Here is a 19,441-nt window from a genome sequence, read left to right as displayed (position 1 = left end):
GAGGCTCATCAGCTGCCCCCCAACTGCAAACACCCCAGCACCTGCAGCCAGGATGAAGCCTAAACCAGAGGCCAGAGTCCCTTCTGTTCTCTCCATGCTGTGTGACCGTGGGTGAGTTACTCAACTTGGATGAACCTTCAGTTCTCCGAGGAGAATGAGGTCATAGGCGCCCCTCTCTGGGCTATGGAGCACTCCACGCCAGCACTGCCGGGGCTCCGCACAGAGCTGTGGCCTGACCACGGGCCACCATCAGGATCATTACAACTGTGGGGCCCCAGAACCACCAGAAACATCACCGTCCGCACGGCCCCAGCGATCCTGCCTTTGGGATCCCAGAGGATCTCATTTCTCAAGAGTCACGTAAAAAATAAAATCCAGGAACGGGGACATGGCAAGCTGCCCTGCACCTACCGGGAGCCCGGGCGGCTCCACCAAGGCTTTCCATCAGCGACGGAGTGGCCGGGCCACTGCCTCTAGGAGACATCGCAGCTGCCAGGCCTCGGTTTCCCCCTCCGCCTCTATGGCTGCCTCACCTGTCCCTCAGCAGGAGGATTAGCCGCACGCCGGGCCCTAATCGCTGCTAATCGCTCCATCAGCACGGGATCTCGGATCAGCTGAAGGAGGCGGCTTTATCCAGACAGACGCCGCGATGGCACCTGAGTCCCATCTGGGTGCAGCTGTCAGGCGCAGCAGCAGGGAGCACACAGGGCTTCTCCAGGCAGGCAAACCCCTCCCCCTCCCCAGCTGGCCAATGGGCCTCTGCCCGGGCCCTCCGCATTTATTAAGCACCTACTGTATAACAGGACACTGTTATAGACACCAGGGGGAACAGCAGGGACCCGAACAGGTTAAAAGACTGCCCTGGGGCACTGCATGGCTGGCAAGGCTATGAGGAGGGGCCTGTGCTCCCACTGATCTCACAGGTGGGTAAACCGAGGTATGGAGTCATGTCCCAAGGCACGAGTAGCCAGCCAGGCTCCCACTTCTGGCTTGTTCCTCCACCCTTTGCCCACCACCAGGCTGCTGGGAGGTGCTGGGAGGGGCACTTCCCCGACAGAGGGCTTCCCCACAGGCCTGTGCCTCAGTCTCCAGCATTACCACGTGCTTGCTGTTTCTCTTCTGAGCGGACGCTGTGCCCTGCCTGTGCCTCCCCAGCCTGGGCCCTGCCGTGAGCTCACTCTGTGCCTCCGGACACGGGGACTGTAGAGGCCGAGGTGGGGCAGGTTGAGGGTTCACGGCCTGGCCCAGGGGCCAAAAGAGGCTGGGAGAGATGGCCAAGGGCTCCCACTCACCCCAGGCCCCCATCCTCCTCACCCTCCTCCCTACTTTCTTTTTGAAAAACATAATTTATCTGTGTATTATCAAGAAATCCAGACACTTTAATCAGTGAGCTATGAAGTCAGAATTTCCATTCTTATCTTCGGGAGGAGTGGAAATGGAGGAGATAGGCGGATCGCTGGTGGGGAATGTTAATGGGTGGAGAGGCTGGGCTATTGGCCACCGAGAAGCTGCTATCTCCTCCATTATCAGGCTGTATCTCCCCCACCATCTCGGTGCAGTAATGGGGCCAGTTCAACTTTCCCAGTTATCACAGGAGCTGAAACCCGTGCCCGCCAGAGGCCCGACCGGGGAGACAGTACAGGGCGGCCAGGCTGCAGCCTGCAGAGCTGGGAGGATATGGGGATGGCCTGGGTGCCCACCAGCCACCACCACGGGGGGCGTAGGGGGCCTCTCTGCTCTCTGGGAAAGCATTTGGTTTTGGTGGCGGTGGGTGTGGGCCTCTGAGCAATGGGTAAAACGGAAGCTGACCGCCTCAGGGTCCCCGGTAGGCTGGGGCACTCCCAAGCCTTCCTGAGCTGTGCCATGAAGTGGAAAGAGGGTAGACGGTGTTGGGGACAGCAGCAGGACTGAGGTGCAAACACCCCATCCCCCCACCTTGGGACTCACAGGGCATCCTGTCCCCGACCCCTGGAGCACATCCAGGCCCCAGGCCTGGGGTCGGGAACCATCGGTCATAAGTAGGCAGCTCGGGGGCACCTGGGGGTCCCGACCGGAGGCAAGGCTCACATGCCTCAGCCCCTCGGGCTCAGGTGTGCTCAGGGCACCCCCAAATGTTGGGGGGCTGCTCACCTGTCCTCAGGACCTTCCTCAAGAAGGGGCACCCAGGCCCGAAACAGAGCGCCTCTGTCCAACGGGAAGAAGGAGCCTCCAGTCCACTCCTTCCATCCCCAAGGATTGACAGATGGACCACAGGCTGCGGAACAATGGTCTCTCAAGGACTCCTAGCTGGCTGAAGCCCGGACCCACCATCTGGGGCTTCTGAGAAGTGCCTGGGACTGGCCGTGCCCTGTGTGCCAGGTCTGGTCATGCCCTGAGTGTGCCTGGGGCTGGCTGTGCCCTGTGTGCCAGGTCTGGCCATGCGCTGTGTGCCAGGTCTGGCCGTGCCATGTGTGCCAGGTCTGGTCGTGCCCTGAGTGTGCCCGGGGCTGGCCGTGCCCTGTGTGCCAGGTCTGGCCGTGGCTCTCATCTCTTTTCTACATCTCTAAGGCCCTGCAGTGGCCACTTTGGCCACAGCAGGGAAGGGACTTGATCAGGGTCACACCACCGGAGGGCACAGTGTTGAGCCCAGAGGAGGATCTGCCTGGAGAGAGGGGAAGGCCTCCATTTCCTCAGCCTGAAGACGAGCATCCTCTGGCCCAGTGGGACCAGGGAAAGGTCTCCTGTAAAAACCACCACTGCTGTCCTCCTCCCACTCCCTCCACAAAGTATCTGCTGGTGGTTCCCCTGCCCAGGTGTAGGAGCTCAATCCCAGGGCTGGGGTGGACCTGGAAACTCTCTAAGCCTCAGTTTCCCATCTGCACACTGGGCCTCCCTCAAAGGCTGCCGGGTGGACATGAGGTCACACCTATCAAATCCTGGGCATGGTGGCCGAGCGTGAGGCAGGGCCTAGTGAATGCCCAGGAATGCTTGCTGGCACTGGTGAGCCTGGAGGCCCAGCATGGAGAGGGGCTCAGGCCTGGGGTTGCATCGGGGGGAGGCCCTGTGGCCACTCATGCCAGAGGAACTCCAGGAGAGGCTGAGGGGGCAGCCGCAGGCACCTGGTCCCTTACTGGGGGCTGAGAATGTCCAGGGTGGACACACCATCAATCATGAGGCCCTGTACAGTTCCCGGAGGACTCCCCAGCAGGTCCTTCCCCGTGCGCGCCACTGCAGGAAGGAGCCGTGACCCTGGGGCATCCTCCAATCCTGCTCCCGGGGGCTGACTTTGGGAGTGGGGGCTTGATGGAAGAAAGGTTAGTTGGGGCAGGAGGCGGCGGCAGGTGCAGGTGGCCAGGAAGAACTGGCAAGGAGCGGGTCCACGTGAAGCCGGCCGTGGCAGAGGCACCTGGGCAGGTCAGCGACCTGGGGAGGGGAGGGGGAGCCTGCCTGTGTGTGTGGTTCCGTTACACAGCACAGACCCCACGGGGCCCTGGCCCAGGCTGCATCTCCTGTGCCGGGTGGCGCCCATCCTCGCAGCCCCGTGCGGTCAGCATCACTGCTCCGTTTTATGGCGGGGAAGCTGAGACTCGGGGCGGCTGAGTGACTTGCACCAGGACTGGGCACCCCCGGAGTCCAGCCTGGTGCCCCGCGATATCCTCATTTTGCAGACATGGAGACAGGCTTGGAGAAGCAAAGTAACCTCCCTACAGCGACAGAGCGCCTAGAACCCTCCACTCCCGACTCCAGCCGGTCTCCGGCCGTGGCTGCCCGCAGGGAAGCTCCCAGAGGAACCCGGACGCCCGCGGTGGCTGCCCCTCCTTCTCAGGAAGCCGCACCCCCGACAGTCCTGGAGGGCCCGGGTTCACGCAGGCCACCCTGTCCCCTGCCGCTTCCACAGCCGGAGCTCCACGCAACGCGAGACCCCAGTGCAGCTGCCACCCTCTCTCACCCTCCGTTTTCTCCTGTGAGAAATGGGCAGAGAACCCAAAGCTAAGCGGCCTGGAGAAGGGCAGGAGGCGGGTGCCCGTGGGGCGCTGAACAGACAGGAGCCCTCCTCAAGCCGGTGGCACGCCAGCCGGGGTGGGGAACTGAGGGGAACCAGGAGACCAGGGCCTGCGCTCCAGCCCCCAACGCCCATTCCACAGCGGGGGAAGCCGAGGCTCCCAAGGCCGCTGCCAGCCGCCCAGGGGACCTGGGGAAGCAGACAGAGGCCCGGGCGGCCCAGGGGAGGGGCCTGCTTATCGGCACACCCGGCCGGGGACCAAGGTCAGCCTCTGCATTCCTGCCCCAGCAGGCCACTGCCTTCCCCCAAACTCGGGGCAGCTGGGAAGGGAGGAAGAGACGGGAGGAACCGGGGCCTCTCGGGCCCCTGATGCGGTGGCGCTGCCAGCCTGGGAGGCTTCGTGGGCACTGCCCAGAGAAACCTCGGCCCACCCCCGGGGTCCACGGACCCAGCTCCCACATCACATAACCTCGAGCACGTCACCGCCTCCAGGGCCTCCGTTTCTTGCCTGTAAAATGGGTTGGCCAGTGCCAAGGCAGATCTCCGGAAGGAAGCCGACGGCTGGGGCTTGGGTGTGAGGCCCGCCCAGCCCAGGGCGTGGAGCTCTCGGGAGAGGCCCTCCTCTCTTCCAAACCTGACACCTGGCTGACGGGGAGGGCCAGCGGGACTCTGCTGAACTTCCAGACCTCTGGGCTTTTGGCAAAATATCAATAATGCAACCAGCAGCTCAGAGGCCACAGAGTGCCCTGAGGCCATGCCCCTAGACAGCCCTTCCCAGCCTGCACCCCCGACAGTGGCCGGGAGGGAGCTGTTCTCATCAGGCTCCTCCTTCAAGAGCAGAAACAGAGGGACAGTCCGCAGGCTCACAGCAAGGCCAGGCCAGGACGTGAGGTCCAGCTGTTGTCCCAAGCAGTCCTCACCCTCCTCACCTCCCTCTCCAGAGTTGAAGGCCAGCATCGGCCTGCAGTCCTGGACGGTGTATCGCGGGTGGCAGGGCAAAGACCCGGGGTTGGGGGGGGAACCCGGGCCCCCCAGAAAGCATCCTGGTCCTCACCAGGCCACCCACCATCTCTGTCCTTACCGGCCCCATGGACAGCTGCGAGGCCGAGGCCCACGGGGGTGGAACACCATGTCACCTGGCATGAGCAGCTCAGGTCCCTTCTTGACCCGGGACTCTGGGTCTGCTCCAAACAGATGCTATTTAAGCACCTACTGCATACCCGCCCTGTTAGAATACTCAACAGCTCTGTTAGGAGGGACCCTGTTATTTCCACTCTAAAGAGGAGCTCCCCAAGGCAGGCATATGGAGGACACTGGCTGAGGCCACCCCGCTGAGAGCCACACCCACCACCCTCACTCTGGGGTGCTTAAGTGCTAAACATGAAAGCTGGCGTCAGGCAGAGGGTAGGACCAGGCCACCACCCCTACTTCCTCCTCACCTGGCACAACTGGAGTCCCGGCCTCCACCTCCCCTGCTTCCTCCTCCTCACCAGACAGGACTGGAGTCCCGGCCTCCACCTCCCCTGCTTCCTCCTCCTCACCCAGACAGGACTGGAGCCCCGGCCTCCACCTACCCTACTTCCTCCTCACCCAGACAGAACTGGAGTCCAGACCTCCCCCTCCAGTACTTCCTCCTCCTCACCTGGCACAACTGGAGCTCTGGCCTCTTAGGACCTTCCCATCCTCAACTGAAAAATGGGTGTGCCCATTGAATCAACCGAGGCAGGGAGGGGTGCCACCACGACATGGCCTGGCCCGGGAAGGCGGCAGCTCCCCAGGAATTGACAGTGTGCCTTCCTGCGAGGACCCAGTTTCCCAGGCTGAGAGCAGCCCCCTCCTCTCCTGGCTCTGCTCACAGAGGACTGGGGACTGTCCTCGCTAAGCCCGGGGCCTCTCGCTTGTGCCTGACCCCATAGCGCTTCTGGCTTGGCTTGGTCCAGACTCTCCCAGAGCTGGGTGGGGAGGTGGAGAGGCATGTGCAGTAGCATCATCCGAGCTCCTCACTGCTGCCCTTGCCAAAGGAAAGCCCCAGCCCAGAGAGGGCAAGAACATGCCAAGGCCACACAGCCTTCGGAGTCGGGCCGCGCTGGAGGGAGGGCCAGTCAGTTAGAGGGCGGGCGTTGGGGGCTGCCCGACCTGGGGCCGGCGCAGTGAGTTCTGTGAGCTGCGGGGTTGAGGGGCCCTTCCAAGGCAGGGTCCCTGTATGTTTCATATGCTGGGCTGTCCTGGGAGATGGCTTGGAAAGAGAGATTTCTTCATTTCAGATAAGCTGAAAACCGCAGATCTAACCCAAGTGATTGATCATGAAGGGGAGGAGGAGGAGGAAGAAGAAGGAGAGGAGGGGAAGGAGGAAAGAGAGGAGGGAGAGGAGGAAGGGGAGGAGGGGAGGAGGGGGGAGGAGGAGGAAGGGGAGGAAAAGGAGGGTGAAGAGAGGAAGGAGGAAGGGGAGAAAGAAGGAGAAGAGGGGGAGGAGGGGAAGGAGGAAGGGAAGGAGGGACAAGAAGGGGAGGAAGAGGAGGAGAAAGGGGAGGATGGAGAGGAGGGAGAGGAGAAGGAAAAGAGGGGGAAGAGGGAGGAAGAGGGGGAGGGGAAGGAGGAAGAGGGGGAGGGGAAGGAGGAAGAGGGGGAGGGGAAGGAGGAAGAGGGGGAGGGGAAGGAGGAAGGGGGAGGGGAAGGAGGAAGAGGGGCAGGGGAAGGAGGAAGAGGGGGAGGGGAAGGAGGAAGAGGGGGAGGGGCAGGAGGAAGAGGGGGAGGGGCAGGAGGAAGGGGGGAGGGGAAGGAGGAAGGGGGAGGGGAAGGAGGAAGAGGGGGAGGGGAAGGAGGAAGGGGGGAGGGGAAGGAGGAAGAGGGGGAGGGGAAGGAAGAGGAGGAGGGGAAGAAGGGGGCGTGGGTTGCGGCAGCTGTCCGGGATAACACATTTTCCTTCCATTCTCACAGCAGTGCTGGGGGCAGGTACTATCATTAAGCTCACTTTGCAGATGGGAGAACAGGCTCACCTGGGCAGGCCTTGCCCCGCGGTCCATGTGTAAGGGCAAAGCTGGGGTGTGAGAAGGCCATGTCCGTTTTGAGCCTTCACTTGACAGTGAGTTCCGGCAGGCCCTCTCTGTGGGGCCGGGACTGACCCCCGAGTCTCAACTCTCACAGGCCCTAACGAGTTCAGCCTTGCTGGCTGCTGGCCCCCCCGGGCTCATGAGGCTGCACGCCCTGCCTGCGGTGTGCAGGTGGCTGTGCCCTCACCATGGGGTCATCTGCGGCCAGAGTGGCGGGACTCACCAAGGCTGTGCAGCCAGACGAGGGGCAGGTGACGCCCTCTGCAGGTTCTGGACCCCTTCCCTTCAGTCTGGGCCACTCCTGCTTGAGTGCAGAGTAGCAGATGAGGTCTGGAGAGCAGAACTGCGCTGCAGCCTCAGTCTCCCCCTCTGTGAAATGGGGTCAGGAGTACTGGGCACCTCCAGGAATGCCCAGGAGTATGGTGGCTGGGTGGGCAGGAGCACCGGCAGAGGCCCAAGCATGGCCGGGCCGGGTCCATGGGGTTGGCGATACCAATCAGCCAGGCAGCAGCTGCCTCCAGGAGGAGGCTGTTGATGGCAGATAGGCCAGCGGGAGTATTATTCACAAGCCCGTCAAGCCCAGGAACGTCTGGTTGGCATAGAAACAGGAGATAAGGGGCACAATTAATGGCATCACATTCCCTCCTCCTTTCTTCCCCAACTGACCCATTTAAATCCCCAGTGGTGCTGGATGCCACGCTGGGTTCCTGGTGACCTCCGGGGAGGGACTGGCTATGCTGACGGGAGTCCCGGGTCCAGGGAGGGCCTGGCGAAGCCTCCCAGGGGACCCTCAGACACAGTAATGTCTTCGGAAGGAGGCCATCTGGGGGTCAGCCAGGGAGGGGCTGGGGAAAGACCTCAGAGGGCCTCTAGTCTCAAAGGCCCATTTCACAGATGTGCAGACTGAGGCTGAGCGAGGCCCAGGGTGGCCTAGAAGGCAGGCAGAAGCCTTCTAGGCTTCTAAGAGCCCTTCAGCAGGCAGAAGCTAGAGGATGGTGAGAAGGCAGCTTGGTGTCCACGGACAGACCCTTAAACAGCGCAGGCCTGGCCACCTGGGTCCCGTTGCTGCTTCCATCACTTGCTTGGGCAAGAAACGTCTCTAGGCTTCCATTTCCCCAGATGTCAGAGTGATCAGAAGAGGACTGCCTTAAGTTAATACACAGCCTGGTACAGAGATGGCTTGTAAGCATTAGATGATATGAGTATTATTCTTCCCATCACATGAACAGAAGGGCCGCCTCCCTTCCCTGAGGCCCAGGAAAGTGGGCAAATCACAACCGGCCCGGAGCTGGGTGACAGTGTGGGCTCCGGGGTCCGCCTGACCCTGCTGGAGTCCAGGCTTAGGGGTGGAGGAGCCTGGAGCGGCCCTCCTGATCTCTAATTCTCTCTGCTAAACATGGCTTAATGGGAGGTGCAGTGGCTCATGTCTGGAACCCCAGTGTTTAGGAGGCTGAGCTGGGAGGAGAGCGTGAGCCCAGGAGTTTGAGACCAGCCTAGGCAACATAGTGAGACCCCATGTCTGTTTTTTAAAAATTTAATTTCAAAAAAAAGAGAGAAAGAGAAAAACGTGTCTGGGACCAGGACTGAGGTGACAGCGATGGCTTTGCAGCCTAAGAGCCAGGCAGGTGCAGGCATTGCTCCCCTTGGGGTGGTAACCAGGGACGGGGCGACTGGGCCAAGGACCAGGTAAGCTGAGGGCAGGACCTGAGCCCCTGGATGGCAGACAGTCATACTTGTTTTTCGGACAGGGGGAAACGGAGCCCTGGAAGGCACAGTAACTTGTCCCCAGTGGTTGGGCACCAGGGTCAGCCAGGCCCCCAAAGTCTCCTCTTTCCTGGATGCTCTGCCAACCCCCGGGGTCGTGGGTGTGGTAAGGTGGCCCCTGAGAGCCTGGACACCCAAGTGCCTACCTTGCACAGGAGCCCAGTGTGGATGGCTGTGTGCAGACATCCCGCTCATGGTCATAACACAGCACAGAAACCACCCATCTCCCTCTGGGCCCCTGAGCCCTCTCTGGAACTGGAACTGGCCCTTGCCAGATGGCACCGCCAGCCCCACGGGTGGGTGCTGGGCTGCTGGGGAGAGCAGGTGGGTGACTTTGAAGTTTGGAGTGAATTAGTCATCCTGTGGCTACCAATGATTTGTTTAATCAAACTCTGAGAGTGTGTGAAAAACGCCTTCCTCTGAGCTGCAGCAGCTGCCTGGGCTGGGACCGGAGGGGCTCAGGGACCCCCCCCACCCCCGTCCCCGGGCTCCTTCCAGAAGGCCCTACCCATCTGGCATGGGGGATCCATGGAACCCTCCACTGCAAAGGGCCTCTGAGGACCCTCAATATCTCCAGCCTGACCTGGGGGACACCCAGTCCCAGGTCCTAGTCTTGACTCCATTATTCAGAGTGGGAGACTGAGGACCTGCCTGGCCTCCACCACTCCCCTGACCTCACCCGTGCCTGCTGGCACGAACTGTCCCCCTGCAGGTGCCTCTTGGGCCCTACTCCCCTGACAGCAGTGGAGAAACTGAGGCCAGCCCTGCAGTGCCAAAGATCACTTCCTTCCAAAAAGTGTCCCTGACCACCAGATGTGTCCCCTGCTCCCCTTCGCTGCCCCTCTGATGCCCTCAGCCCCTCTCATTTGCTACCGGGACCCAGAGCCTGCATGCAGCAGTGCTCAGCAAACAGTGCTCAGCCCAGGCAGGTCTGCAAGTGCCTCCTCAACAGTGCGCACTGGCCTCCGCCAGAGCAGCCCAGGCCATGGAAACCACCTTGATTTTTTTTTTTTTTTTTTCCAAGAAAACTCCAAGCAGCATACACTTGTTCTTGCCAGCAACTGCCAACAACACCAGCATGATTCAAGGGGAAAACACCATCTCCTCTCTCTGGAGGTGACAAACCCACCTCCAGCGGTCTCGCACCATCTAAGAGGAATCGGGGCGGGGTGTCCGCCCCGCTCCCCTTCCCGGCCTCGGCAAAGTCAGTTTTCTTTCATTTTGATGGACTGTACCACCGGCCACAGGGGAGGATCAACTTCTTGGTAATTAAGTGTGTTTGGGGAGAAAACTCCCCCAGACAGACCAGCGCAGGGACGCCGGCCCCCCGGCCCCCACCCGGGCAGTTCCAAGCTCCCACTCGCCCCAGCCTCGACGCCCCCGCGCTGTTCTCCAACCCGGCCGGGCCTGGTGGCCAAAGATAAGGCCTCTTATCGCTCTTGGCGATCGCCATCGAGCAGACCGGCCCAGCGCTTATCGGAGCTCACATCGACTCGGGAGGGAGGAAAGCTCGGCGGGCTGGGGGCGCTGGGGGTCCCGAGCTGCCCCGGCCCCGCGCTCCCCGTGGCGGCCCGGCCTATCGCCTCCGCCATCTGGCCGGCCAAGGCCGCGCTCCCGCCTCACCCTGCCCCCGCTCCCACGTTTGAAGTTAATAAATGGAAGCGCCTATCGCAGCCACCATCGGTTGTGCGCCTTATCAGCGCGGCACATCTATCTCCGCACGGAACAAAAGGCGCACAGAGGCGCGGGCAGCTGCGCCAGGGCTTTGATGGGGGCGCGGGTGGGGGTGGGCGGCCCGAGGCGCTCGGCCCCCGCCCCTCCGCACTGGCGGCCGGGCCGCAGGTGAGCCCAGGGCAGGGGGCACGCACGGGCGCTGTTGGAGGGCGGGCGGGGGCCGCCGCTTGGTGACAGTCAGCCTCCGCATCTTAACATGCTGATATCTGCCAGGGGGAGGAGGCGCCCCGGGCCGCGAGCGGCCTCGCCTCCCTCGTTCGGGCCCTTCCCCTGCCCGGTCCCGGGCCGCAACCAGGATGCGCCGCGAGGGCGCACGGTGCATCCGCCGCGGTCCCAGTTCCCAAAGTGCGCGCGCTTTGCCCGCCCTGATGGGCTGAGTTCCGTGCTCTCGCTGGCGCTGGCGGCCTTATCAGCTCTGGTGATCGGTTCCCAACCTGCGATCTCCCTGCCCGAGCTATCTGCATTTCTCATCACAGAGAAACAAACACACACACACACACACACACACACACACACACACACACACACAGGCGCGCGCGCGCGCGCCCCAGAACCCAACAGAGGCGCTCAGGGGAGGAAGGAAAAAGAAACCAGAGAACGAGCGCAGATCGGGACCTGTGGGTGGTTTTTAATACTTGAGTTGACATGATAGAAGGCGACTTTCGGAAAACAGGTCCCGTTTGCTCGGGGGAGTTGGGTTACGGGAACCCGGTTCATGCCTGTGATCCCCGTTCCGCAGAAGGGGTCCTGGTGGCAGCGGGCATGTGGACAAAGGAGGCAGTGTCCGGGCGCCTGCGGCTGGGCAGTGGGCGGGTTTGCGTCGTGGCCTCCCGGCAGGGCTCAAACAACCTGCAGGTCAGGCTCCGAGGAGGCGCCACGGGGAGGAAGACCTGCGCCTGGGCCCTATCGTGGAGGCGCAAAGTTATTATTGGCGTAGGGTGGGGAGGGGCGCTTCCTGTGCGCTCGCTCTCTCCTGGTACAACCCAGAGGCCCAGGCCAGACAGTGGTCCCGAGAGCGCAGTTCTCATCGCTGGGGCACCGGCAGTGTGGCGGCGGGGCAGCAGCCTCTGACCCCGCAGGGAGTCGGACCAGCGAGAAACTTGGTCGCCTGCAGGGGCGACCCCGGCCCGGGGCTGCGTCCTGGGAGGCGCTTCTCTGAATCGGAGCAGCCCCCTGGGATGCCGAGGGCACCATTTGTGGCCGATGTCGCCTTGGCTGGGACACTCGCAGGGTCCAGGAGGTGTCGCCAGGCAAGCAGGGCTTGGCTTGAGGACCCTAGCGCTAGGGCACGGGGGCGGGGGAGGGGGAAGCTGGGGGGCTGGAGCCAAGTGCCTAGGCTGCCGCAGCTGCGCGCTGCCCCCTCCCCTGTCCTGCGGCTGTGCAGCGGCACCGGTGGGGGTGGGCGCGGGCGGGTCCCTGCCACTTGACCAGGTATCTCCACGCGGCCCCGGGTGTCCCCTCTCCCTCCCAGGTCTCTCTGCTTCTACATAGAAAGCCTGGGAGAGTCAACTGCGCCAGATAAGATCACAATTTCAGCCCGTCCCGACAGAACGATCTTATCAGGACGGGACTTGCAGAATGGAATATTTTAAACTTTATCTGAGCCCAGATCGGGGCCGCCCTATCACCGCACCATCTCACAGATGCGGGGGAGGGGCAGGCCGCGAGGGGCCGGGCACCGCCCGGGCCGCGCCCCCAACCACCCTCCTCCCAGCCTCTGGGCGGCCCCCTCCTGGGCTGGACCCCCGGTGCCCAAGCCGAGACGCGGGGGCCCAGGCCGCCGGCAGAGATTAGATTACGGCGCGCTTGGCACAGCGCGGGGGGCGCGGCGCGGGGTGAAGGTCGCCGGCGCCCGGGGCAGAGCGGCGACGGGGGGGCGCGGGGGAGGCGAGGTGGTGGCGGCGGGGCCCCGGCGGGGGTCGGGCGCGCGGCGGGGACGGCGGGCAAAGTTTGACTCACGCTTGATCTGCCGGGGGTTGCTCTGTTTCCTCCTGGACATGTCTCCGGCGCCGCGCGCCCTCCCGGCGGCCGCCTCTAGCCCCGGGCGGGCGGCGGCGGGCGGCGGGGGCGCGGCGGGACCGCGGGGCCGCTCATGCCCCCGGCCCCCGGTCTCCGCGGCCGCCCCGGCCCGCGCCCCCTGCCCGCGCGCCCGGCCCGGGAACCGCTGGCGCCGCCGCGGAGGCCCGAGGCTACGGCCCTGCGCTGCGGGCGCGCGGACTGCCCCGGGGGCGGGTGCCGGCTCCTCTGCTCCCGCGCACTCGCTGCCGCCGCCGCTCGGCTTTTCTCAATGGAATCCGCGGGCGGCGAGCGGCGGAGCAGGCGGCCACCGCTCGGGCGCTCCGGGCGGGCGGGAGGCGCGGGCGGGGCGGGGCGGGGCCTGAGCGACGTCGGCCGCCGCACCTCCCGCCCCGCCCCGGCCCCACTCCGGCTCCGCCCCCAGCGTCGCGGCCACGCCCCCGCCCGCCTGGCTCTTCCCGGCGCTGGCTCCGCCTCCAGCGCCGCGGCCCCGCTCCTGTCCGGCTGGGCCTTCGAAGCACTGGCCCCGCCCCACCCGGAGGACCCGCCCCTTCCTGGTTCCTCCCCGTCCCCGCCCCGGGAGACCTCCAGCCTCCCCCACTCCTGCTTTGCCCGGAGGCCATGTCCCCAGGCCTGGCTGGGGACTCTGAGGCCTATTCGGTTCTGCTGCCCCGCGGCGCTTCATCCACCCGGGCTCCAGGCCCCTCTGGCCCACCTCTTGGTGCCAGCTCCGTCCCCAAACCTGACCCGACCTGGTTGGGTCCTGGGACGCCGAGGCTCCGCCCCCGCCCTGTAACTCCGCCCCCAGCCCTTGGTCCCGCCCCGGACCCCTGGGCTCCGCAGCCCGCTCCACGTGCGCGGTGGGCGCAGTGACGACCGGGTCGGGATGCCCGAGGTCTTAACGCCCACGTTTGTCTTGGGACAGACTTGGAGTGTGGAGCGGATTCGGGCCAAGGAGGGGGCTTCCGTCCCAGACTGCGGTGAAAGCACTCGGGGTTTGCCACCCCAGATGGTGTCGGTCCCCGCCTTCAGGACCGCAAGGAGAGCGGGACCTCGGGTCTTCCCCTGTGAGCTCAGACCAGGCTGGAAATCGGGGAGGGGGCGCGGGAGCTGGCAGCCCTGGGCTTTGCACCTTGGGGCCTCTTTCCTCACCGAACCTCTACAGGGTGACCCACAGGAGACCCACGAAGGAGGAGTGCCATAGCGCCCGGGCCACAGCACCCTCTTGGAGCAGAGGTCAGCGAGGTTTCTGGGCGGGATGCTGTCAACTCAGGCCTGGGAGTGGAGTACTGAGGCTGTTGCTCTTTGGGGTGTGTTCATGGCATCCGAGAGCCCCACCTCCACTTTCCAGTGAGGAAACGCCTCAGGGACTTGCTCAAGGTCACTTGTTGAGGGGTTGTGCCCACTCCCTAATGAGTTGTATCATTTCCTTTTAATGTTCTCAGCCTGCACTTGCTACCTGCTCCCCATCCCCCATATGCATAAGAAAAGGGGAAAGAGTGGGTCCAGGGGCTTTCAGGAAGGATCCCTCTCACCTGACGACGATGTCATAGCATAGTGAGACTGGTGAAACACCCACTGGCCTGCTGGGAGCTCCTGACCCCATCTCATGCCAACTTCTGTGACCTATGCCCCGGCTCCAACAAAGAGAAGTGGGGGCTTATCCCCAGAGCCCGGGCTCTCTCCCTAGCATAGGAGAGTGGCAGGTGGGCAAGGAGAGGCAAGCGTACATCACATGGATACATGCCCTCCCGCCGTGCCTGCTGCCATGGACAGACAGGAACACTGAGGCCAGAAGGCCGAGAGAGCTGTCCAGGGTCACACCTCCAGCTTTCCCTGCTCTCTGCCTGGTGTCCAGTGGGTGCGGCCTTCCCACAGCTGCCCTCTGGAGGGGGTGGGGCCCATGTCTGATTGGTTCATTCAATCCAGGAACCCCCCCAACCCCAGTGTTTGTCAACTGGATAGAGGCCCCACCTGTCTAGCTTTCCTACTGGGCCTTGCCTTCTTCCCTAAAGGAGGCCACTTTAGGGGATGGGGTCCTGGGAGTTAGAGGAGTTACTGGCCATGGGCTGGCACTGGGCTGGGTCTGAGGCTCCACACACAGCAAGTGGCACGCAGGCTGGCACTGCTGGAACGGCTGGAGATCTGTGTTGAGGTGGTTTCTGAGGGTCAGAGGAGACAGCCATGATCATCTCTGGCTGATGTCTCTCTAGGCTGCAGGAGGAGACAAGGGGGAACATTTTGGCTGCTTTTTTGTCCAATCTGATTTATTTCTGTGATCCCATATGTAGAAGAAAACATGGAGTACTTGAGAGAAGGAGGGACATGCCCGGGGCAGCCAGCGACCGAGGCGGGCAGTGGGTGCAGACCACAGCCTGCTGCCCCGGCTCTGTCCCTTGCGGGGCCCCGTGCAAAATTAAAATATGAAAATGTGGAGCCCCCTCGATCAAAACCCAAAAACGCCAGGACATCAAGGGCAGAATGTTGAGCCCAGCGTGGTGCCCTTCCCAGCTCAGGCCCTGTGCCCCTGCACGGTTCACAGGTCCCCTAACCCTTCCGCTGGCCCCAGCCAGGGCTGTTTTTGGAGCAGATTCCTTCTACACTGTGCCCCACTACGTGCCCCAGGGGGTGGCATTATTACAGATGAGAAAACCACAGCCGGGAGAGGTCTGCTGATGCCGAGTGGTAAAGCCACAGGACCTTGCACTCACCGCTAAACCCTCAGGAAGGTCACGATGATAACCACACACGAGGCAGAGAAACAAAGCATGCTGTCTAGAGGATGGCCTGGGGGGGACTGTGGAGCAGGAGTGGCTGCCTCTGCCTGGGGAAATTAGGAGGTGACAACCAAGTGGGGCTTTGCAGGACTCCCTGATCAGGTGGGAGAGGAGCAGCGTGTCTGGGCGGAACCCACCTGGTACCTGCATTACCCACCTGCTGTCCATTGTGACCCCACTTCCACCTGCCCCTGCATGTTCTCGAGATGTGCGGAGATTCCCAACCAAAGTCCCTGGCGGGGAAACTGGAATTGCACTCAGCCCGAATCAGGTTCTCCCCTGCTGGCTTCCAGGGAGAGCAGGCCCTGGGGCACATAGGAAGTGCTGTCTGGCAGTGGCTCAGGGACTGCCTTCTTCTGAAAACGACCTCAGCCAGAAGAAGACATTTCTGGGGTTCGAGCAGTGGGGGTATGCAGGGGGTGCTGGGTCAGTGCACACCGTAGTCCAGTCTTCTACTGGCGGTGGGGGGGTGTGAGGGGCAAATGCCTCCCTGTGCCTCAGCCCTGCCCCGATGCTGGGTCTGTTTTAGGGGAGGTCCTCCTGTGAGTTGGTGAGCCCTGTACATTTGGGGTTAAGGGAGGAGGCGCTCTGAGATGGCGTAAGGCCTCCCCAGCTCCCCAGCCTCTGCTCCCCTTTCCGGGGCCTGTCAGCGTCAGCATCACACTACTGACTTCACGCCTCCAAGCTGAAGTGTGCCAGGGCCATGCCACATTTGCACAACTAGCTGGGGTGGGGGCTCAGGCTATCCCCAAATTATAGATGCAGAAACCAAGGCTCAGAGTGGGCCAGTTGCTTTTCAGGGGTCCTGTGGCTTGGAAGTGCTGGAGCCGGGAGGGAGCTGGGATGTCTCACTCCAGAGCCTGTGTTCTTCACCCTGATGCTGGGAAATCTGGGTTGGAGTCCTGGCTCTGCCATTTTGGGGACAGCCCCAGGCCATTCCTGTGTTTTCTCTTCTGTGAGAAGGGTGAGATGAGGGCCCTGTGGTCCTGGGCTTGAGTCCCAGTGTGATCTGTGGGCTGGTGACATTGGCCTGGCTCCTGTGGCAGGCCTGTGTCGAGCTATTCTGGCCCAGGAGGGCTGCCGGGGGGCTGGTTGGCAGCTGTGGGTGGGCGAGGGGCTAATCATAGCTCCACCCATGTGCCAGGCCCTCATTGGGTGCTGGGCTGTGACTCAAGGAGCCATAGAATGTTCTAGAAACTTAAGCTGGACCTTGAAGGATGAGGGCAAAAAGGATGCTCAAAAAAGAATGATGCCCCCATCATCATTCTTGGTGGAGAGGGTGCAGGGGCAGAAGCCGGAGGCCAGGGAGGGTGGACCTGGGGGTGGACCGCTGCGGCTGAGGGCTGCACCTGGAGGTCAGGCTGTGTGGGGCCCCGGAACAGCTGCACCCAACTCCTTGGACTGCTCCCAGCATCCCCCATGGCCGGCCTGTCACCAGCATCTGTGACTTCACTTCCTTATGGCTCTGAGAGGCACCCCCACCCTGCTTCAGACCTGTCTCGCCCTCTCTTCCCTTACCCTGCCGGGTCTCCGACCGAAGGCTGAAGCCAGTGAGGCCTCCTGAGGGCCACATGTGATAACCTCAGGCTCTGCCCTTCCTTCATCCTGAAGCCTTCCCTGTACGTGGCTCCAGGGATCCCCCTAGGCACAGGCTGTTGGGCTGCCAGATGCACCCTTCCGTCCGTTGCCTGGCCTGGCTGCCCACCCCTCCTGAGGGAGTCCCCTGACTGTCCCAGGCAAGCTTAGGCCTCTCCGCCCCCCCAGCGTGCAGGGCAGGCCCAGTGCTGCCCTCCTCCAGCAGCAGCCGCAGGAGACGCTGCCCAAGGCCCTTCCCAGCCAAGCTGCGTATCTGCATATCTCAGCACACTCTGCTGACAGCAGCTCTCTGCAGAAGGAGCTGTCAGAATTCCCATTTGCCAGGTTCAGAGAGGGGAAGTCACTTGCCAGAAGCCACACAGCAGGGAAGCGCAGGGCAGTAGTCTCTCGGAGACATGCATGCTCTAAAATGCACTGGGGTGGCCGATGTAGGGGAAGGGGGCGCCCAGGACCTGGCCTCACTCCCCCAACTGCCAATCATCGCCAGGCCTTGGTGCTGCCGGGCAGCCATGCCAGGGGCCCATTCTATGTTTGTCAAGGCTGGCTGTGTGAAGGGTTTAATTAACTTCCTGTTTCAACGGGGGGATAATGAGTTTTAAATACCACGTGATTCCATAAGGAGGTCAGACAGCAGCAAAGATGTCAAAATAAATTGAGTCAGGAATTGGGAGGCTGCCCTCGGTGGGGGACAGTCCCTCCCGCTCTGGGATGCTGCCTGGGCCACCCCGAGTGGGGGCTGCTGCTGTGGCCCTGTGGTCACTGGAGCTGGCTCTGGCTTTGGAGATGGGGATCAGGCAGTCCCATCGTCAGCTGGGGACTGACGCGCCACCCTCTTCCTGGTTCTCAACAGGGGCATCGGTGGCGTTTGTCCTTTGCCACATGCCCTGCCCCCTGAGGTATGGGCATGCTTCACTGGAGGAATTCCTCCAGGGCCTCAGCCACGCCTGGCCCAATCTAAATGGCAGGGCCCTGGGCCTGAGGCGGACGCTGAAATGCAGTGAGACTTTCGAGGGGGCTTCTGGCGGGGTGAGTGCGCTGCGTCTGGGCAGAATATAATCTGCGGCCAGAGAGCAACTGTGATGGTTTTAAAACGTGGCCCCAGGATCTGGGACACACCTCCGTGCAGGTAGGATACCCAGGCCCCTTCCTGGATTCTGGCTCCGACACTGCTCGACCTGCAGGCTGTGCAGGAAGCCACGCCACGGCAGCTCCCAGCCCAGCCCTCTTGAGGCCGGCAGTGTCTGTGTCTTGTCTCTCAGGACCCTCGATGTGGGGACTCAGTCACCACGTTGGGTGGAAGCTCTCTCGGAGACGCCGGCTCCCAGGGATGCCCAGCCCCACCCGAATTGTAGATTTGTGGGCAAAAGACAGGATGGCTGTTCTGAGCCACTGAGTGCTGGGGTGGCTTTTCATGAAGCCAGAGATGACCAAGACAGAAGGGTGGGAGAAGGAGTCAGAGAGGGACAGGGCCCCAGCCGCGCCAGCCCTGGCGGGGAGGAAGCACTGTGTGAGACTTTCACTCTGCCAGCCTCGCCGCAGGGGTCCAGGTCAGTGTGAAAGGCGCCAGCTGTGGCGTGTGCTTCTCCTCACAGTGACAGCGCCCATGCGCACCTGGAGGCCAGCAGTTCACAAATGCCGTCTCACTCCTTCTCTCCACAGTCCCGGAAAGTCTTAGGGAGCCCATTTTGCAGACAGGGGAAACTGAGGCCGTGGTGTGCAATCCAGCCAGTGCAGGGAACCGCAGCTCCTCGCCTGGGGTGGAGCCCTGACAGGGAGCTGCTGGGAGCTGGGGCTGGAAAGGCTCTCGGTGGCCACGTCGCCCGTTTAACGGCTGGAAGAACTGAACTGCGGAGGCCCATGACCAGCCTGAGGCCTCGGCCCCCAGCTCAGGGCTCAGCTGCTCCTGGGCACCTCCTTGTGCTGGCAGAACACATCCATGCCCTCCTTGGGCTCGGAAGCAGCCCTGGGGTTGTCTTGGGCAGTGTGCGCCCAGGCAGTGTGTGTTGACCCCCTGCTGAGTCCCAGGGCCTCGGGGAGGGCCAGCTCTGCCTTCTCTACCCAAGGCCGTGCCGACTCGTCAGGGAGACAGACACTGCACTGGGGAAAGGGGCCGCAGCCTTGGGGCCCAGGACTGGAAAGACAGACACCCCTGGGCCTCAGTGTGGCCATCCCAGTGCTGTGATCCGCCCGGGACTGGGGACTGCTGCCCGCTGCTTCCTGGCTGGAAGCTGAGGTGACCTGCTTGCTGCCTATGCACTGGGAAGGGGAGACACAGGCTGGAGTCTCCAACTTCAGCTGCATCCCTGTGGCCCATATGTGGCAGGGGACAGAGGACATGGCAGGACTGAGCTGCCCACGGGACAAAGGACATGCAGGACTGAGCTGCCCACAGGACAGAGGACATGGCAGGACTGAGCTGCCCATGGGACAAAGGACACGCAGGACTGAGCCCCCACGGGACAGAGGACACGCAGGACTGAGCTGCCCATGGGACAGAGGACACGCAGGACTGAGCTGCCCAC

The 19,441-nt window shown here is 62.9% G+C and overlaps 1 protein-coding gene across 2 annotated transcripts in view; it reads right to left on the bottom strand.

Moving 5' to 3' along the window:
- The window catches only part of ZFPM1 (zinc finger protein, FOG family member 1), a 76,021-nt gene extending 63,154 nt beyond the window's left edge, over positions 1-12,867 (bottom strand). For both annotated transcript variants that reach the window (XM_039463374.2, XM_074401260.1), the window contains exon 1: positions 12,490-12,867. In XM_039463374.2, the coding sequence (XP_039319308.1) occupies positions 12,490-12,529 (40 nt within the window). In that variant the 5' untranslated portion in view covers positions 12,530-12,867. The remainder of the gene's footprint in view (positions 1-12,489) is intronic.
- Between the last annotated feature and the right edge of the window lie 6,574 nt (positions 12,868-19,441).

This window comes from Saimiri boliviensis, chromosome 1, assembly GCF_048565385.1.
Source record: "Saimiri boliviensis isolate mSaiBol1 chromosome 1, mSaiBol1.pri, whole genome shotgun sequence".
NCBI lineage: Eukaryota > Metazoa > Chordata > Mammalia > Primates > Cebidae > Saimiri > Saimiri boliviensis.
The sequence above is the reverse complement of the archived record's forward strand: the minus strand, read 5'-3'. Positions and strand labels throughout refer to the sequence as shown.